The 15,357-nt window shown below is 52.2% G+C and overlaps 1 protein-coding gene across 5 annotated transcripts in view; it reads right to left on the bottom strand.

Annotated features, from left to right (window-relative positions):
• Positions 1 to 15,357, bottom strand: part of Sh3pxd2a (SH3 and PX domains 2A) — a 256,313-nt gene that overhangs the window by 28,546 nt on the left and 212,410 nt on the right. For all 5 annotated transcript variants that reach the window (XM_045142193.1, XM_004659376.2, XM_045142194.1 and 2 more), the window contains one exon: positions 1,138 to 1,251. In XM_045142193.1, the coding sequence (XP_044998128.1) occupies positions 1,138 to 1,251 (114 nt within the window). The remainder of the gene's footprint in view (positions 1 to 1,137; positions 1,252 to 15,357) is intronic.

Raw genomic sequence — 15,357 nt, 5'->3', positions numbered from 1 at the left:
ATTTAGTCGGAGGCAAGGCCTGGGAACTGCAGGCAGACTAGGAGCAACCCAGGTAAAGTGCAATGAAGTGACTGGGGGATGGGACGACAGCTTAGCCCCAGGGCTCAGGGGCTCAATCTGAACTCCCCAGCCTTTCCCAAAGGGGCCTAGACTCCAGAGCCCCGTCACAAGGTGGGTGCCCGTTGCAGACACAGGGTTTGAATCACAAGGCTGAAAGAAAGCACGGACTTGGGCCGAAGGGTGGGGTCCCAACCGCCAGCTGAGAGTAACGGATGCTCAGGGGAAGGATGAATAAGTCGCTGGCCCTTGGAGAGCTGATTATTTTGGCCAACACAGCAGGGAGGCAGGGACGGGAAGAGCAGGCCTGGAAGTGGCCAGCGTCCTGGGTAGCAAGCCTACATCTCTCTGGCTCGCAGACACGGCCATCTGGATACGATCCGGTTCTGCTAACCGACCGTTAGGGAAAGAATTCCTCCCGCCAGGCCATGGGAGGCATTGGGAGCAGGCAGCCGGGAACCACTGTCAGCTCAGACTTACTGGGCTCATACTGACTCACAGGGCAGAGAAAGGCTCCACGATGCAAGGAGAAGCAGTCAATCAGAGTGATTCTGATGAAGCCTAAGCCCCCTTGCCATCCCTGGGAGGCTGAAGGGAGGCTCACGGACCCTCTCGAGTCTGTAGTACTGGCAGGTGCCCACAGCAGGGTCTTTGGAGCAACTGGAGTCATGACCACATGACCCTGGAGGTCATTCTTGCTGCAGTACGGGGCTGGGGCTAGACTCAGGTCCTTGAGAAGCCCAGTGCTTCTGAGGAGAAAGAGCTTTCTAGCCATTCTTAAACTTGTTCTCCTCAGCCTATATCCCGAAGTTGCCAAAGCCCAAGGTCCACAACCCATGAGAATGTTCCCTGTTCTGAGCCCCACATGGGTGCCAGCAAAGGCAGGCAGGGGTAGGAGGTGAACTTGTAAATCGATCCCAGTGAGATGGATACCAACAGAAGGGAGCCCAACCCATTGTAGGGGTTCAGACAGCTTAGGGAGAGAAGAGTGGGGAGCTACTTCCAGGAGGGGTTGAGCCCAGGGGAGTGGCTCTTTAGTCCAGCCTCACTGCTGTATGCCAAGAATCCTCAGGCTCTCACCTTCCCCGGTCTTGGAGGTGTTGATGTCCGAGTCATCCCGTGTGCCATTTTGGGCCTCCAGGTAGGTGGCAGGGACCCAGCCTTGCTCCTCAGAGGTGCTCACGAACCACCAGCCTGCAGAGAAGACAGGGGCGGATAGGGCATGAATATCTTCAGGCTGGTGGAAGCAAGCTGGGGCTAGGACAAGGAGGGCAAGAGTGGTCAGAGGGCAGGGCACAGAGCCAGACAGCTGGGGCACTGGGCGATGCCTGGCCCATGGCCAGCCTTGAGGGGTCTGCATCCCATTTATAGCAGAAAAGACCAGCACACTCCCTGAGAACAGGACCCTATAAGCTGCCACGGCCACTCTTAATGCCTGCTTAATGGAAAAATAAAAATAAAAAAAGATGGGGCTGGAAAGATGGCTTAGCAGTTAAGCGCTTGCCTGTGAAGACTAAGGAACCCGGTTTGAGGTTCGATTCCCCAGGACCCCACGTAAGCCAGATACACAATGTGGCACACGCATCTGGAGTTTGTTTGCAGCGGCTGGAGGCCCTGACACACCCATTCTCTCTCTACCTATCTGGCCTTTTTCTCTATCGCTCTCAAATAAATAAATAAATAATAAAAATATTAAAAATAAATAAGAATACAAAAGAAGCGGAAACAATAGCATGACCCACAAATGAAATGCATTTTGTAGGAAAGTGAGCTCCAGATATCTGTCTCTGCAGCACCAGCCACCTAGCCTCTTCCTACCCACTAGCCCGCTGGGGCTGTTGCAGGAGTCTGGCGGCTTCCCCGGGCTTTGAAAAGCATGACCCCATCGCGGAGACCGACGGTCAGCTGTTTCCTTTAGCCCAGCATGGGTCATCAGTGTTTGCATGTCAGCTACTCACAGCTGCCCTTGAAGTGTGTTGACATTGCAATCACAGTAAGTGGGCATCGCATCCTCACGTGACCCCTGACAACCACGGCCACACAGTAAAGGCTCATTCACATCTCTTGTTCATTCACGCTGCATGTTCACTCATTAAAAAAGAAAGAAAGAAAGAAAGAAAGAAAGAAAGAAAGAAAGAAAGAAAGAAAGAAAGAAAGAAAGAAAAAAACAGTTACTGAGCCAAGTATCTGAGTATCCAGGTCTCCGGACCAGGCTGCCTTTAATCCCTTCCTGGGAGGTCCTTTTCTTCGGATCCTGTCTTGTCCTCGATCCCTCCACCCTGGTCTGATCTTCCTTTGTTTCTCATCTAATGTAGTGCCAGGTCTCCCTTCTTTGAGGGAAAGCTCTCTGGGTTCTGTCCAGAGGCTCCAGGGCCACAAGTGGCAGCCAGAAAAGGGGGCACACTGGTGGCACTCCTAGGAACCTCTACCCTTGGCTTAGCCATAGGAGGTGGAGGGAGGCTGTCTGATAGTTGCTATGAGGACAACGGAGAGGGGAAAAAACAAAGCGAAAAACCAACAGTCCATGGAGAGATGGCTTAGTGGTTCAGGTATTTGCCTGCAAAGCCAAAGGACCTCAGTTCAATTCCCCAGGACCCATGTAAGCCAAATGTACAAAGTAAGGTCTGAAGTTTATTTGCAGTGGCTGGAGGCCTTGGTGCGCCCATTCTCAATCTCTGTCTGCGTCTTTCTCTCTTGCTCTCTCAAATAAATAAATAAATAAATAAATAAATAAAATCCCCTCTCGTGGTTTTTTAAAAACAAACAAACAAACAAAAATAAAACAAAAACCAAACCAACAGCCCAAGCAGAGTTGGGTCTAGGCCTCAGGACTTCTCCCTCTAAGCCAAGGCCATCTCCTGGATTTTCAACTGAGTCCCATTTGCTCCGTACAACACATCTGGCTTTGCTACTAGCCTGTGAGCTAAGACTGAATGCACTGGAAACAACCCTCTGCTTGCCAAGCTTCTTGAGGCCAGGCCTGTTTGGCTCAGAGATCTTTGTTGAGGCATTGCCTTCCCAGGCTCTCTCCTTCTTTCACTGCGGAAGAGTTAATCTAATTCTCTGAACTGCTTCAAGTACCATGATCCAGGGCCCCTGTTGGCTGCCTGGTAGGGCCCACAAGAGTCTGTTTCTGCCAGGAATAAAGAAGACACCAACAGGCTGGAGAGGTGGCTTAGCGGTTAAGCGCTTGCCTATGAAGCCTAAGGACCCCAGTTCGAGGCTCAGTTCCCCAGGACCCATGTTAGCCAGATGCACAAGGGGGCGCACGTGTCTGGAGTTCGTCTGCAGTGGCTGGAAGCCCTGGCACATCCATTTTCTCTCTCTGCGCCTCTTTCTCTCTGTCACTCTCAAATTAACAAGTAAGAATAGACAAAAAATAATTTAAAGAAAAGACACCAACAGAATCCCTTAGGATCCCATCCCCCAAAATTCAGATTGAGCCCTCCACTCCCTTAGCCTCCCCACAACTAGCAACCCCAGTTGTAAGGTCTTCCCCTGACACCGCCCAAACAAGCCCGAAGAAGGCAGCCTGAACCTGGGAGTCACATTCCACCAGCTGGGAAGAACTTGGAATATGTTCCTATTGCTGATATTAGTGATGTCACAGGTCTCAGGGCCTTTCCTTCCCACTCTGGCTCGTCTAAAATTGCCCATGCCACAGGTACTTTCCACCATGCACCTGTCACAAACAAGCACACAGGTGACGAGACAATATAGCAAAGAGTGACTGTGCAGCCTTAACTGGAACCCAGGTTGCTCGACCCTCACCTCTCCTGGCACTGTGGTCCTTCTCACTTAAACCCTGATGTCTCCTTCATGGGGTCTATCAGTTGGGCCAGTAGTACAAGCTGATGGGTGTCTGGTTCAAGGCAGAGGAGAGGCCATGAGGGTGCCAGAACCCACTTTTGCTCAACTGGAGGGAAGAGACTGGTTTCAAGTGGCTCATATTCTAGGCACTGTCAGGGTCAGGCTATGTTCTTTCTTTCCCTTTCTTTTTTGTTTCTTTGAGGTAGCGTCTCACTCTAGCCCAGGCTGACCTAGAATTCACTATGTAGCCTCAGGGTGGCCTCAAACTCAGTGATCCTCCTACCTCTGCCTCCTGAGTACTGGGATTAAAGGTGTGTGTCACCACGCCCAGCAGGATACAGACACTTGAGAACTAGCAACAACGGAAGATGGGTGTTCACTGTGGGGCCGGGTCGAGCTAAGGGAGGTAGTCCTTGGCCCTTTCTTCTGTTTGTACCTTGCATGTTTTGACATTTGAGCAGTAAATGAGACTGATGCCCATGTGGTCAGTGGTTTGAGGAAGGCTGGTAGGACCACAGTTGGTGAACATGGAAAAAGGGATTTATTTCACTGCCAACCTGTCCTGAAGCCAAAAGTCCCCTGAGAGCCAGGCCAGCCTGATATGCTAGAGTGAGACCCTACCTGGAAAGAAAATGTCCTTTGAGTGCCACAAGCTGGCTAGGAATTGGCATGCTCTGCCTCTGTTTTGAGGTCCTGGGAAGTTTCTCGGCCCACCCTTTGCAGAGGTGGCTTGCATGAGACACAGGGCCCTGGCTACCTGATGCAGTCCGCTTCACATTGCCGGCAGAACTCATCTGACCAAGAGCCACTTTTGGGGGACAAAGCATTTATTTTGGCTTACACACTTAAGGGGGAAGCTCCATGATGGTAGGGGAAAACAATGGGATGAGCAGAGGGTGGACATCACTCCTTAGCCAACATAAGGTGGACAACAGCAACAGGAGAGTGTGCCAAACACTAGCAAGGGGAAACAGGCTAAAACACCCATAAGGTAGCCCCCAGCAATACACCGCCTCCAGGAGGCATTAATTCCCAAATCTCCATCAGCTGAGAACTCAGCATTCAGAACACCCGAGTTTATGGGGGACACCTGAATCACACCACCACACTGCCCCTTCAGGGAGAGGTGAGGAAGCTCACCACTGGCCTGAGTACCCCCAGCTTGGCATGATGGCCACCTTTCTCTCTCTCCTCTGTCAAGGTTCAGGGGAGTGAAATGCCATGCAGGCATGTGTGTCAATGCCTGTGTCCTACATGAATGGGATGTGTGTGGGTCTCTACTTACCCCAGCCATCTGCATATTTGGGCACTATGTGAGAGGCTGGCTCGCAGCAAGCCTTGTGGCACTCCTCCCTGAGGCCAGCAACGGTCTGCTTGCTCCGAGGCTGTGGAGGATGGACTCCCCAGAGTAGTCAGAGTGCACCGACTACACACAGATCGTCTTTCCACTCAGCCTCTGGGTGGCATTCCAAAGTCAGTGCCACAGAGGCCAGCTGGAGGTCGTGGAAGAGGGTTGCCCCACCTCACCTGGCTTTGCAGCCCATGCCCGTTGTGTTTCTGAACATCGTGGTGGTTCAGGGGAAGATTTGTGACCCTGGCAAGGTTGCTCCAGGGCGTCTTTTTAGGAATTGCCACAGGTGCTTTGATGATCTGAACCCTGAGCCCCACATACAGCAGGAGTTACAGAAGGCGCCTGAGCGGTCAGTCCACAAAGCAGCAACTAGCCGTGAGGTCCCAACATGGAGAAAGAGCGATATCTTCCCAGCGCCTGGTACTGGTGTACTGAGCCAGGGTGCTTCCCCAGACTCACTGCTGTGACCAGGGAGCTTCCAGTAGGGCTGAGTGGACTGGAGCTGCCTTTTCAGTCATTCAAGCTTTACTAGTGATCCCTAACTAACAAGGACCAAGTTCAAGGTCCCCTCGACTGGGAGCCACACAAGTCAACTGGCCATCTGTTACTGAAAGAACCTCAGTGGGTGGGAGCTAAGCCCTCCAAGTTACTCTAGGCAAGGACAGCTCCCCTCAAACCTGCTTACCAGAACCCCCCAAGAGCCGTGTCCCAGTGTCTACCTTGGGGATAGAGTGGCCTCAGTGGCAGCCTTTCTTCCCAGCAGTGGGTTTCCTTGGGACAGGCCTAAGGTGGGGGCCAAGCCCGGATTTCTATTGTCATCGGATAAAACGAGATGTGCTTTGAGGAACCGTGTGGCTCAGAAGCAGGCATCTTGGTGAGGACTTGTCAGAAAAATCCCTTCGCGACTAGCTTCTCTGTGGAAACCCAGGTGTCCCTGCTGCCAGCGCCGCCTTCCAAAGCGAGCTTCCGAGAGCTGGGCTGGGGCTTCGACTAAGTTGGCGGCGGAGGAACCGCACCAAAGCAGCCGAGGGGAGAAAAGGCCCCCCCCCCCAAAAAAAACCCAAAACCAAACAAACAGAAAAATACATTCTTCTACTAAAAAGTGAGGTGTATACGAAATTATCAAGAGCTGGGGTGGCTGCCTTCCAAACTTCCCACTCCTTGAAATTAGGGTTCCAAACTCATCTAGAACAGAAGCAAAGCAATCAGGTCGCCCCCCACCCCCACCAGACAGAGGGCCGTGGGACATGCTGAGGAGGAAGAGCCCTCTGTATGTGACTAGGAGGCCTAGAACCCCACTTTCCTGATGAGTTTTTCCATCGGCCCCTCCAACCTGGTATGAGTCTGAACTGCCCTCTTGGTCTCCCCTCCTTCTGCCCTCTTGCTTTTACCATCTTCCTCCGGCAGGCTTTGCAAGCAAGTGCCTTTCTCTGCTGGAGGTCTTGTGTTCTTTCTCTAATGTTACTCATGGAAACTCTTCCACGTACGCGCTGCCTCCTCCCTTCCCCTGGAGCCAGGGATGCGGGAGAAGGAGGGTGTTCACAGGGGTGGAGCAGGCTGGGTCCTTTTGCCTACCTCTGATGCACAGGCCCCAGCCCAGGGGGAGATGATGAGCAAAGACTTATTGAGCGTCCAAATGGACGACAAAGAGGTAGCCATACTTTCTCTGGGCGCCCTCTTTAACATTTCTGCTATATCAGGAGCTCCTGAGATGCCTGGTCACACGAGAGCATTTCCTCTCCCTTCACAGCAGCTCAGAACCCCTATTCTGCTATGGCCCTAAGGCCCGGAGCAGAGCTTGTCACCATCCCCACAGCCTGGGGGTCAGCCTCGCCTGGAAAGACCGGCCTAGGCTTCGGCTCTAGCTGCGACACTTGCAGGGCTGGGCCGGGTGGCTTCCAGACACTGTTAGTGCCAGAGAAGAGGACGCTTGCACAGAACAGAAGAGCCTGTCACCAGCTAGGCGGTGAGCACCCCCACGGAGCCAAGGAAGACAGGCTTAAAAACAGCCTCAATGAGCCCATGCGGACCGCCTGCGAGTCTTGGCCTGAGACGTACACGAGTTCTCGCAAAGACTCCCCGGGCTTGCTTCCACCCACGGCTGCTGACAGGCCTCTCCGAGATGCCAGCGGCTCAGACGTCAATGGCTGTAACTGGGGCTCCTGACAAAAGCCATTGCTGTTCCACCGAGGAGCAAACAGAAACCTAAACCTCTCAGTGTGGCCAATGGTTAGGTATGAGCCAACAAGCCCCGTGAGGCTCTCAGATGCATCTTCAATGCATGCTGGTGCCCCGCCACCTTTCCTGAAGTCTCTCTCTGTGTGGACAAGGGTGTACACTTGAGTACACAGGAGTTACGCTCACGTAACCCACCGATATGTGTGTGGGCACCTGTGCATACAGGAAACAAAGCTTGGTTTACACACGTACGTATTACACAGTTACAGCCAAACCCAGAGAGGATGCTCTCTTGGGCACTGACCCTGACAAAGGTCTTAAGGACCTTGAGAAATGTTATTGTTTAGCTTCCCACTTTAGGAGAATGCTAGGGTTAAGGCCCAGGAAGGGGCTAGAGGAATGGCTCAGCAGTTAAAAGCACTTGCTTGCAAAGCCTGACAGCTGGGGTTTGACTCCCCCAGTACCCACATAATGCTGGATGCAGAAAAGTGGCACATGTGTCTGGATGCATTGAGGATGCATCTGGAGTTCATGTACAGCAGAACTGGCCTGTCCATAGTCATTCTCTCTCTGTCAGTCTTTCTGTGCCTCTTTCTCAAATAAATAAAATATTTAAAAGAAAAATCAGGGGCTGGAGGGATGGCTTAGCAGTTAAGGCACTTGCCTGCAAAGCCAAAGGACTAAGGTTTGATTACCTAGGACCCACGTAAGCCAGATGCAGAAGGGGGCACAGGCATCTGGAGTTTAATTGCAGTGGCTGGAGGCCCTGGCATGTCCATGCTCTCTCTCTCTCCCTCTCTGCCTCTTTCTCTCCATCAAATAAAAAAAAATAAATAAATGAAAAGAAAAATCAGGAGGGTAGCTAGTGCTCCCAGAGTCTCAGCTAGCAGAGATGCAACATGGGCTTATTGCACGCACAAAGGTGGATTACCTGTCCTGGTCATGTTGGACCCTTCAGTGCTTATGCCGTCCTCAATGCTGAACTTCTAGCTGCAAGACCTTGGGCAAGTTACTAAGCCTGAGTCTCAGCCTCCTTTCTGATATGAGGGTAATGAATGGGGCCCACTTCCCAAGGTGGCAGAAGGGAATGAGTTAATACCCTGGTGGCTGGGTAGAGCTGGCGCCAGCCAGGTGAGGGCTGTCAATCACTTGAGGCAGCAAGCGAGTCCTGAGCAGCTGGGCAAGGCTGGATTCCACAGGGGGCTCAGCTCATCTACTGACTCTGACGGCAGGCATCTTCAGTGCCTTCAGAACAATGAAGGGTCTGTCTTACAATACCATTTGCAAAGCCTGATGGGAGATGTCCCTGGGCACTTCTCCTTGCTCAAAATGTCTCAGAGCCACTACCAGCCTGTTTTCTGTCCTTAGGGTCACTAAAGACCAAGGTCCTAAGGTCCCGAGTTCTCCTCTCACCTCTTCCGCATGAATTTGCCCTTGGATGGCCGTGATGCAGTCCACATCATCTAGGAAGTCTTTCCTGACTGACCTCCAACTCCTTGTAACTTCTAGAAGAGCAGCTCCGGGTTCGCAGCTGTTTTGATCTCTGAGAATTAGTCTTGTCTCAACCCTAAGCATCAAGTCTACTGCCTGTAGGGCATAAATGAGCTGGTAGCTGGCAGACTGGCAAATGAAGAAACCAAGGCACAGAACCAAAGTGTGGGAGACAAAGACCCGAGTCTGAATCGTCGCTGCCACTTTTGTACTGTGTAGCCTCAGAAAGACACCTTACTCTTCCTGAGGCCTCAATGTCCTCATCTGTGAAAAGGCAAGATTGCCATCGGACTCTGCAGACTGCTGTGAGGGAATGGATGAGATGAAAATGACATGTGGGTCTGGTACATAGTAGGTGTCCACTAAATGGTAGCCAGAAGGAGAAGGACTGGCACCAACCAGAACCAGATCAGCCACCTTGGATATTTTCTCATCTACAGGAACACAGATGCAAACCTCAAGCTGGCCTCTGCTAGCTTTCCTTTGCCACCATCCCGGCCTTCTTTCTTAGGGAATAAGATCCAGGGAGAGCTTGCTACTAGCCCTTACCATGGACTGAGAAAGTGGCCACGCATGGGGACACGTGTGGAGGGCTGCTCTCTGCTGGGAAACCACATCTGGCCTCTTTCCTGACAAGCCAACTGGTTCCCAGGTACAAGGGAAGACAATGAATGGGGGGGGGGGCAGCAGGCGATGGTGGGGATCTTTCACAGGGTCTGAGCTGACTGGGAGAAAACGGCTTTAATGCTGACACAGAAGAGAGCAGACCAGAGGGAAAGAGAAGAAGAGGGAGGCATTGGGAGAGGAATGGGAGAAAGCCAGGAGGGGGGCTGGGCCTGGCTGGGGGCGGCAGGAAGTGATGGGCACTCCCAAGCCACTGCTGTCCCCAGGGTGACCAGGCCACAATGGCCTCCTTAAGCAGGGAGGATAATGAGCTCATTAGGGCCAGAGTAAGGCCAGCTGCACACAATTAGGATGTTAATAAAGTCCGTGGAGGTCAGAGCTCGGCATAGGACAAAACAGATGATGGGGGAAGGGAAGCCCTGCTCCTTCCTCCCTCTGAAATCCTCTCAGTCCTTCCAGATGTTGACATGTGCCCGCAGCGAGGCCCCGCCTCTCCCCACTCTCCTAGCCCTGGGCCCACAGATATGCCTTAGCTCAGGTTCGAGCCTTGCTTTAATCACTTCCTACCTGGGCCAAGTCAGTAGTCCACTGCTTTCAGGGTTGTCCTGTATTAGGGACAGGCGCTGTCAATCACCTGAGGCTTTTCAGGCTGTGTTTCGTGAGCACCTGGTATGTGCCAGGTGCTGCAGACTCTCCTTCCTCGTCACCCCAAGCAGGGTGCACAGAGGGGTTCAGCGGCGCGCTTGCTGCGAGGTGAGTGGAGAGGGCGGGCTTCCTTGTTCCAGTCTTGGCGGCCTCTTAGCCCAAACTCAGGGTTTAGAGGCCAGATGAGATGCAGAATCTGGTGTTCGGGAGACACAGCCGCCTCTAGGAGAGCTCCAGACCTCCCTTTAATGTCCCTGAAGAGTACCCCAAGTTCTTTCTGTGTGGTGTACCTCAGTCCAGAGCTGAGCACTTATCTGGTGCAAACTCGAGCCTAGGTCTCCAGGCCCAAACATTTTGGGTCTTACTGATCTGGGCTCCAGGTAGCTGGAGCTCATTCCTCACGGAACTCTCAAGTATCTATCTTGCTTACTGCCAGAAAACACCTCCATTCTGCCTCAGACCTTGTTCTCTTTGAAACAGTGACATGTCCAGACATCCCAGAAATGGTGAATTTTCTTGAGCAAGTTTAGAGAAGGAATCAGGGTAAGACGGGTGAGAGCTAAATGGACACAGAGGGGAGATGCCAGGAGGAAGGACAGGTCTGCCCTCCTATCTTAGGGAAGACCTACAGCTTTCTGAGCAAGACCAGAAGAATCGGAAATGCAGGCTGCCCAGGCACACTATGCCTTTAAGAACAGCGAAAGGCCATCCTCTCTCGGCCAGGCCTCCCCTGGTCAGAAGGCTCTGTCATTACAGCCTCTTGCCAAGACACACTCCAGCTCTCAGCATGAGGCCTCCATGATCCAAAGAAAACAGGAGAGACTTTGGAGTGGGTCAAAAGCTCCCTGGTCCCTCCTCCATGCACCCACGCCGTCCCTACCCTCCTGACCTACTCACCTGGTCTTACCCTTGGCACCCAACCTACTTTCTTGTCCAGGGCCCACCCCCTTCCACCAGATGGGGATCTGAGGCCACTGGGCCCCAGAACCTTCCCTGGGGTGCCTGGATTCCAAGACCATGAGCAGAGGCTGCTACGTCACCATCTGGAAGGCTCCGTGGAGTCCATGGCAAGGGGACAGCCGGAGCTGGGCTGCTGCCACCTCTTCCAGCTCCAGCTGCCCACCTCTCTGGATGATCCAGGGGCCTGCCAATCCCCACAGGCTCTGATGGAGCTGGAAAAGTCAATGCCATGGATGGGGCACCCGGGAGGTAGAGTGTGTGCAGGCAGACAGGGCCATGTGACAGAATGGCAGCAATAGAATATAGGCTTAAGCAAGGCTGCCTAGATCACCCCCAGCCCTGCTGCCGCCTAACTAATGAGCGGGGTAATTCCTCATCTGTAAAGTGGCCACAGAGAGTGGCACCTGGTTCCTAGGAAGTCGCCAAGAACAAGCATCACACTTAAGTGCAAACCAGGGAGAAAGAACAGGGGCTTCAGGGTTGGGCAGTTGGATCTTAGAGGGCAGGAGTGTCAGGGGAAGAAAGCCACACTCTTGGTGACAATGGCAGTTAGCTTTGATCTGGGAAGGTCTCCATTGAAAATGTGGGTCTGGTTCCCAGCTTGGCACAGGTTGGGGTTGGGGACAGATGGGGAGTACGAGATGACCTGAGGCTCTTGCTGGAGCTGCACAGGGGTAGAGGTCTAGGGACACGGCCACACACAGTGTAGTCACAGGGTAACCCATGCACCTGGAGGAAGCTGATGCAAGGCTTGTAGAAGGGACTGTAGACACCCAGTGGTTAGACCTGGGAGTTGAGGGTAGAAGTCACAGAGAAGAGACGTAAGGGCTGAAGAGATGGCCCAGTGGTTAAGGCTCTTGCCTGTAAAGCCTAATGACCCAGGTTTGATTCCCCAGTAACCAGTAGAGCCAGATGGAAAAAGTGGTGCATGCATCTGGTGTCTGTTTGCAGTGGCTGGAGGCCCTGGCGTGCCCATTCTCTCTGTTTCTCTCTCTTTTATCTCTCTCTGCTTGCAAATAAAAATAATTTCAAAAATTAAAAAAATACTTTTAGTTATTTGAGAGAAAGAAACAGAGAGAGGGAGAATCAGTGCATCAGAGCTCCCAGCCATTGCAAATAAACTCCAGACGCACATGCTACTTCATGCATCTGGGTTACATGGGTCCTGGGGAATCAAACCTGGGTCCTTTGGTACTGCCGGTGAGAGCCTTAACTGCTAAGCCATCTTTCCAGCCCTACAATTTTTTTTTTTTTTTAAAGAGACTTGAGCAGAGTGACACATGAGACCTGGGGGCTGGGAAGAACAGTCTAGTGGGAGACAGCAGGAGCAGGGGCAGAGTGGAGGTGGTGAGGATGGTGATGGTGGTGAGGGATGTTACCAGTGGAAACAAGTGTGGGCACACACCTCAGTCACTATTCTCTGCGTACCCCTATAGGCTAAATTCCCAAGAAGAATACAGCCCGGGAAGGATCAAAGATTTGGGATGGTCATGATGGATGACGTGAATGGTGGAAGAAAAGTGCCAACAGGGGCTGGAGAGTTGCTTAGCGGTTAAGGCGCTAAGGATACCAGCTCGATTCCCCAGGACCCACGTAAGCCAGATGCACAAGAGGGGCACACGCATCTGGAGTTTGTTTGCAGTGGCTTCAGGCCCTGGTGCACCCATTCTCTCTCTCTCTCTCACTCTCTACCACTTTCTCTCTGAAATAAATAAATGAACTATATACTACTGAAGTGGCAATAGGCGGGAGTGCATGTGACGACGACGGGGGATTGGAAACTGCAATAGGCAGAGGCAAGGGTGAGCGGCTCCAAATCAGAGAAGGAAGGTGTATTTTCCGCAGAGCAGCAGCAGCAGCAGAGCCTTGCAACAATGCTCAAGGCAGCAAGAGTAGAATTTCCCTGCAGTTCTAGGCCAGAGTACAGAGAAGAGAAAGGGCATGGACAGGGATCTGTAGCTCTCTGTCCATTCTCTGGAGCAGTTAAGACCGGACCTGCTCACTGGCTGGCCTAGGGCAAGGAGACACCAGGAGGGGTTAGGGCAGCACCCGTAGGCTCAATGTGCTTCCATGGCTGCCCACGGGAAAAGGTCCTGTGAACACATGGCGGATAGCCTGACCGCCACCCTCAGTGATCTTGAAGACATGGAAATAGAAGCAAGGCCAGGAGCACAAAATGGGCAAAGCCTCAACTTTCAAAACAGGTAAATTGCAGACCTGAGGTTGGTGACTTCAATGCTGGTCATGGAATCAGTAACACGGATACCCTAAAGGATGTTTGAGGGCTTTGCACACTAACAAAGGCAGTGCTGGATAGAGAGCAGCCAGAAGTGAGGGGACCAGGCCACCTTAGGTCCTGATAGCCAGTTACCAGCTGGCTGGGAGGGCCAGGGATGTGCCAGAGTCCAGCTCTCCAGGCCCCAGGGTCTGTGATCCCCAGCTCCCGGGACTGCAGGGCTGCAGAGATTCCTAGCTGTGGGCTGGCAGGTCGATATCTCACTCAACGTTTTAATTAGCACAGAAGAAGGACACCCACACTGTGTTGGTGGCACCTCCCAGTTAGCAGAAGCCGTGCCAGTATCAGGTGCCAAGGGGTGAGGGAGTGTCAGAGCAGATGGAAATGACAGGACAAATTTGACAAGGTCCTCTAGAGTCTTAAATGAAGAGATGAAAAGACACGGCTTAGTACACATCTTAGAGCTGCCTGTCCATCCCCTCCATGAACCAAATCACACCTAAATGCAAACTGGGAATGTCCAAGGCAACTGCTTACAGGGGTCACCAGTTCAGAGGATTCTAAGTTCCAGAGGTTTGGGGAAATAAACCTGTCTCCCAACCTGAAATCTTGGGGTGCCTTGGGAATGAGTGATTTATGCAAGGTGGGCAGGCAGGGGCAGCAGCAGGGCCAACACTCGGTCTGAGCCCTGGTGAGCCCCTCGCCTGCTCTCCTTCAAACCCACCTAGCCACTCATTCCTTCGCAGAAAGACCAGCACGAGCCGCCCCATGAATCCCCCAAGCCTCTACCTCACAGCTCCTTTACTAGCCCCTTCTCCACTCTGTTGGTGTCGGCAAGAAACCCCAAGATGAGAGGGACTGAAAGGCATGGTGGCACATACCTTTAATTCCAGCGGTTGGGAAGCAAAGGTAGGAGGATCGCTGTGAGTTTGAGGCCAGCCTGGGACTACACAGTGAATTCCAGGTCAATGTGGGCTAGAGCAAGACTCTATGTTAAAAATTTTTTTTTTCTCTTTTAAGTATAAATAAAATCAGGGCTGGAGAGATGGCTTAATGGTTAAGGTGCTTGCCTACAAAGCCAAAGGCCCCAGGTTCGATTTCCCAGGACCCACATAAGCCAGATGCACAAGGTGGAGCATGTGTGTGGAATTCATTTTCAGTGGCTAGAGGCCCTGATGTTCCTATTCTCTCTCTCTCTCAAATAAACAAATAATATATTTTAAAGAGTAAACTATAAAAATAACCCCCCCCCAAAAAAACACAAAGAACTAAGAGGAAAGGGCTGATAAGCAGTTTTCAGGCCTACCCCCAAGTCACCTCTCCTCTGAGCTCATGTGTCAAGGTAAGACAGGGACACTCAGGCTAAAGAGGCATTCTGGTATAAGATCTCGCCCAAGAGCTTTGCCAGGTGAAAGTGATTTTGGATTGGATTTCTCAAATCTCAGATATCCCCACACCACCTTTGCCATATCCTCAGAACCACATATTCTGCAGTTTGCTCAATGATTGGGATAAGTTCTGAAAAAAAAAAGTTTAAGACTTCACTGCTGTATGAACATTCTAGAGTATACTTATACACACATAGATGGTCTAACTCTGTTACCTGATGCAAATGGGAGATGTACAAAGCTGCTGAAAGCATAACATGGCAGACTGCTTTACAATTGTTAGTGTGTGTGTGTGTGTGTGTGTGTGAGAGAGAGAGAGAGAGAGAGAGAGAGAGAGAGAAAGGAAGAGGGAGAGGGAGAGAGGAGAATGAATGCGGGCAAGTGCACGCTGTGAAGCCCATGTGGCGGTCAAACAACCTCAGGTGTTGGTCCTTGCCTTCTACCATCTGAGGCATTACCAGGCTAGCCAGCCCATGAGATGCCAGGAGATTCTCCGCCTCCCTCCCCACACTGGGGCTCTGGGAGGCCAGAGGCCTGCTGTCACTTCCGGCTTTGTGTTGGTTCTGAGGATCTGAAGCTAGGTACCCACACCCGTGTGGCAAGCACTTCATCCACAG

Source organism: Jaculus jaculus, chromosome 1, assembly GCF_020740685.1.
Source record: "Jaculus jaculus isolate mJacJac1 chromosome 1, mJacJac1.mat.Y.cur, whole genome shotgun sequence".
In the NCBI taxonomy this organism is placed as follows: Eukaryota; Metazoa; Chordata; class Mammalia; order Rodentia; family Dipodidae; genus Jaculus; species Jaculus jaculus.
The sequence above is the reverse complement of the archived record's forward strand: the minus strand, read 5'-3'. Positions and strand labels throughout refer to the sequence as shown.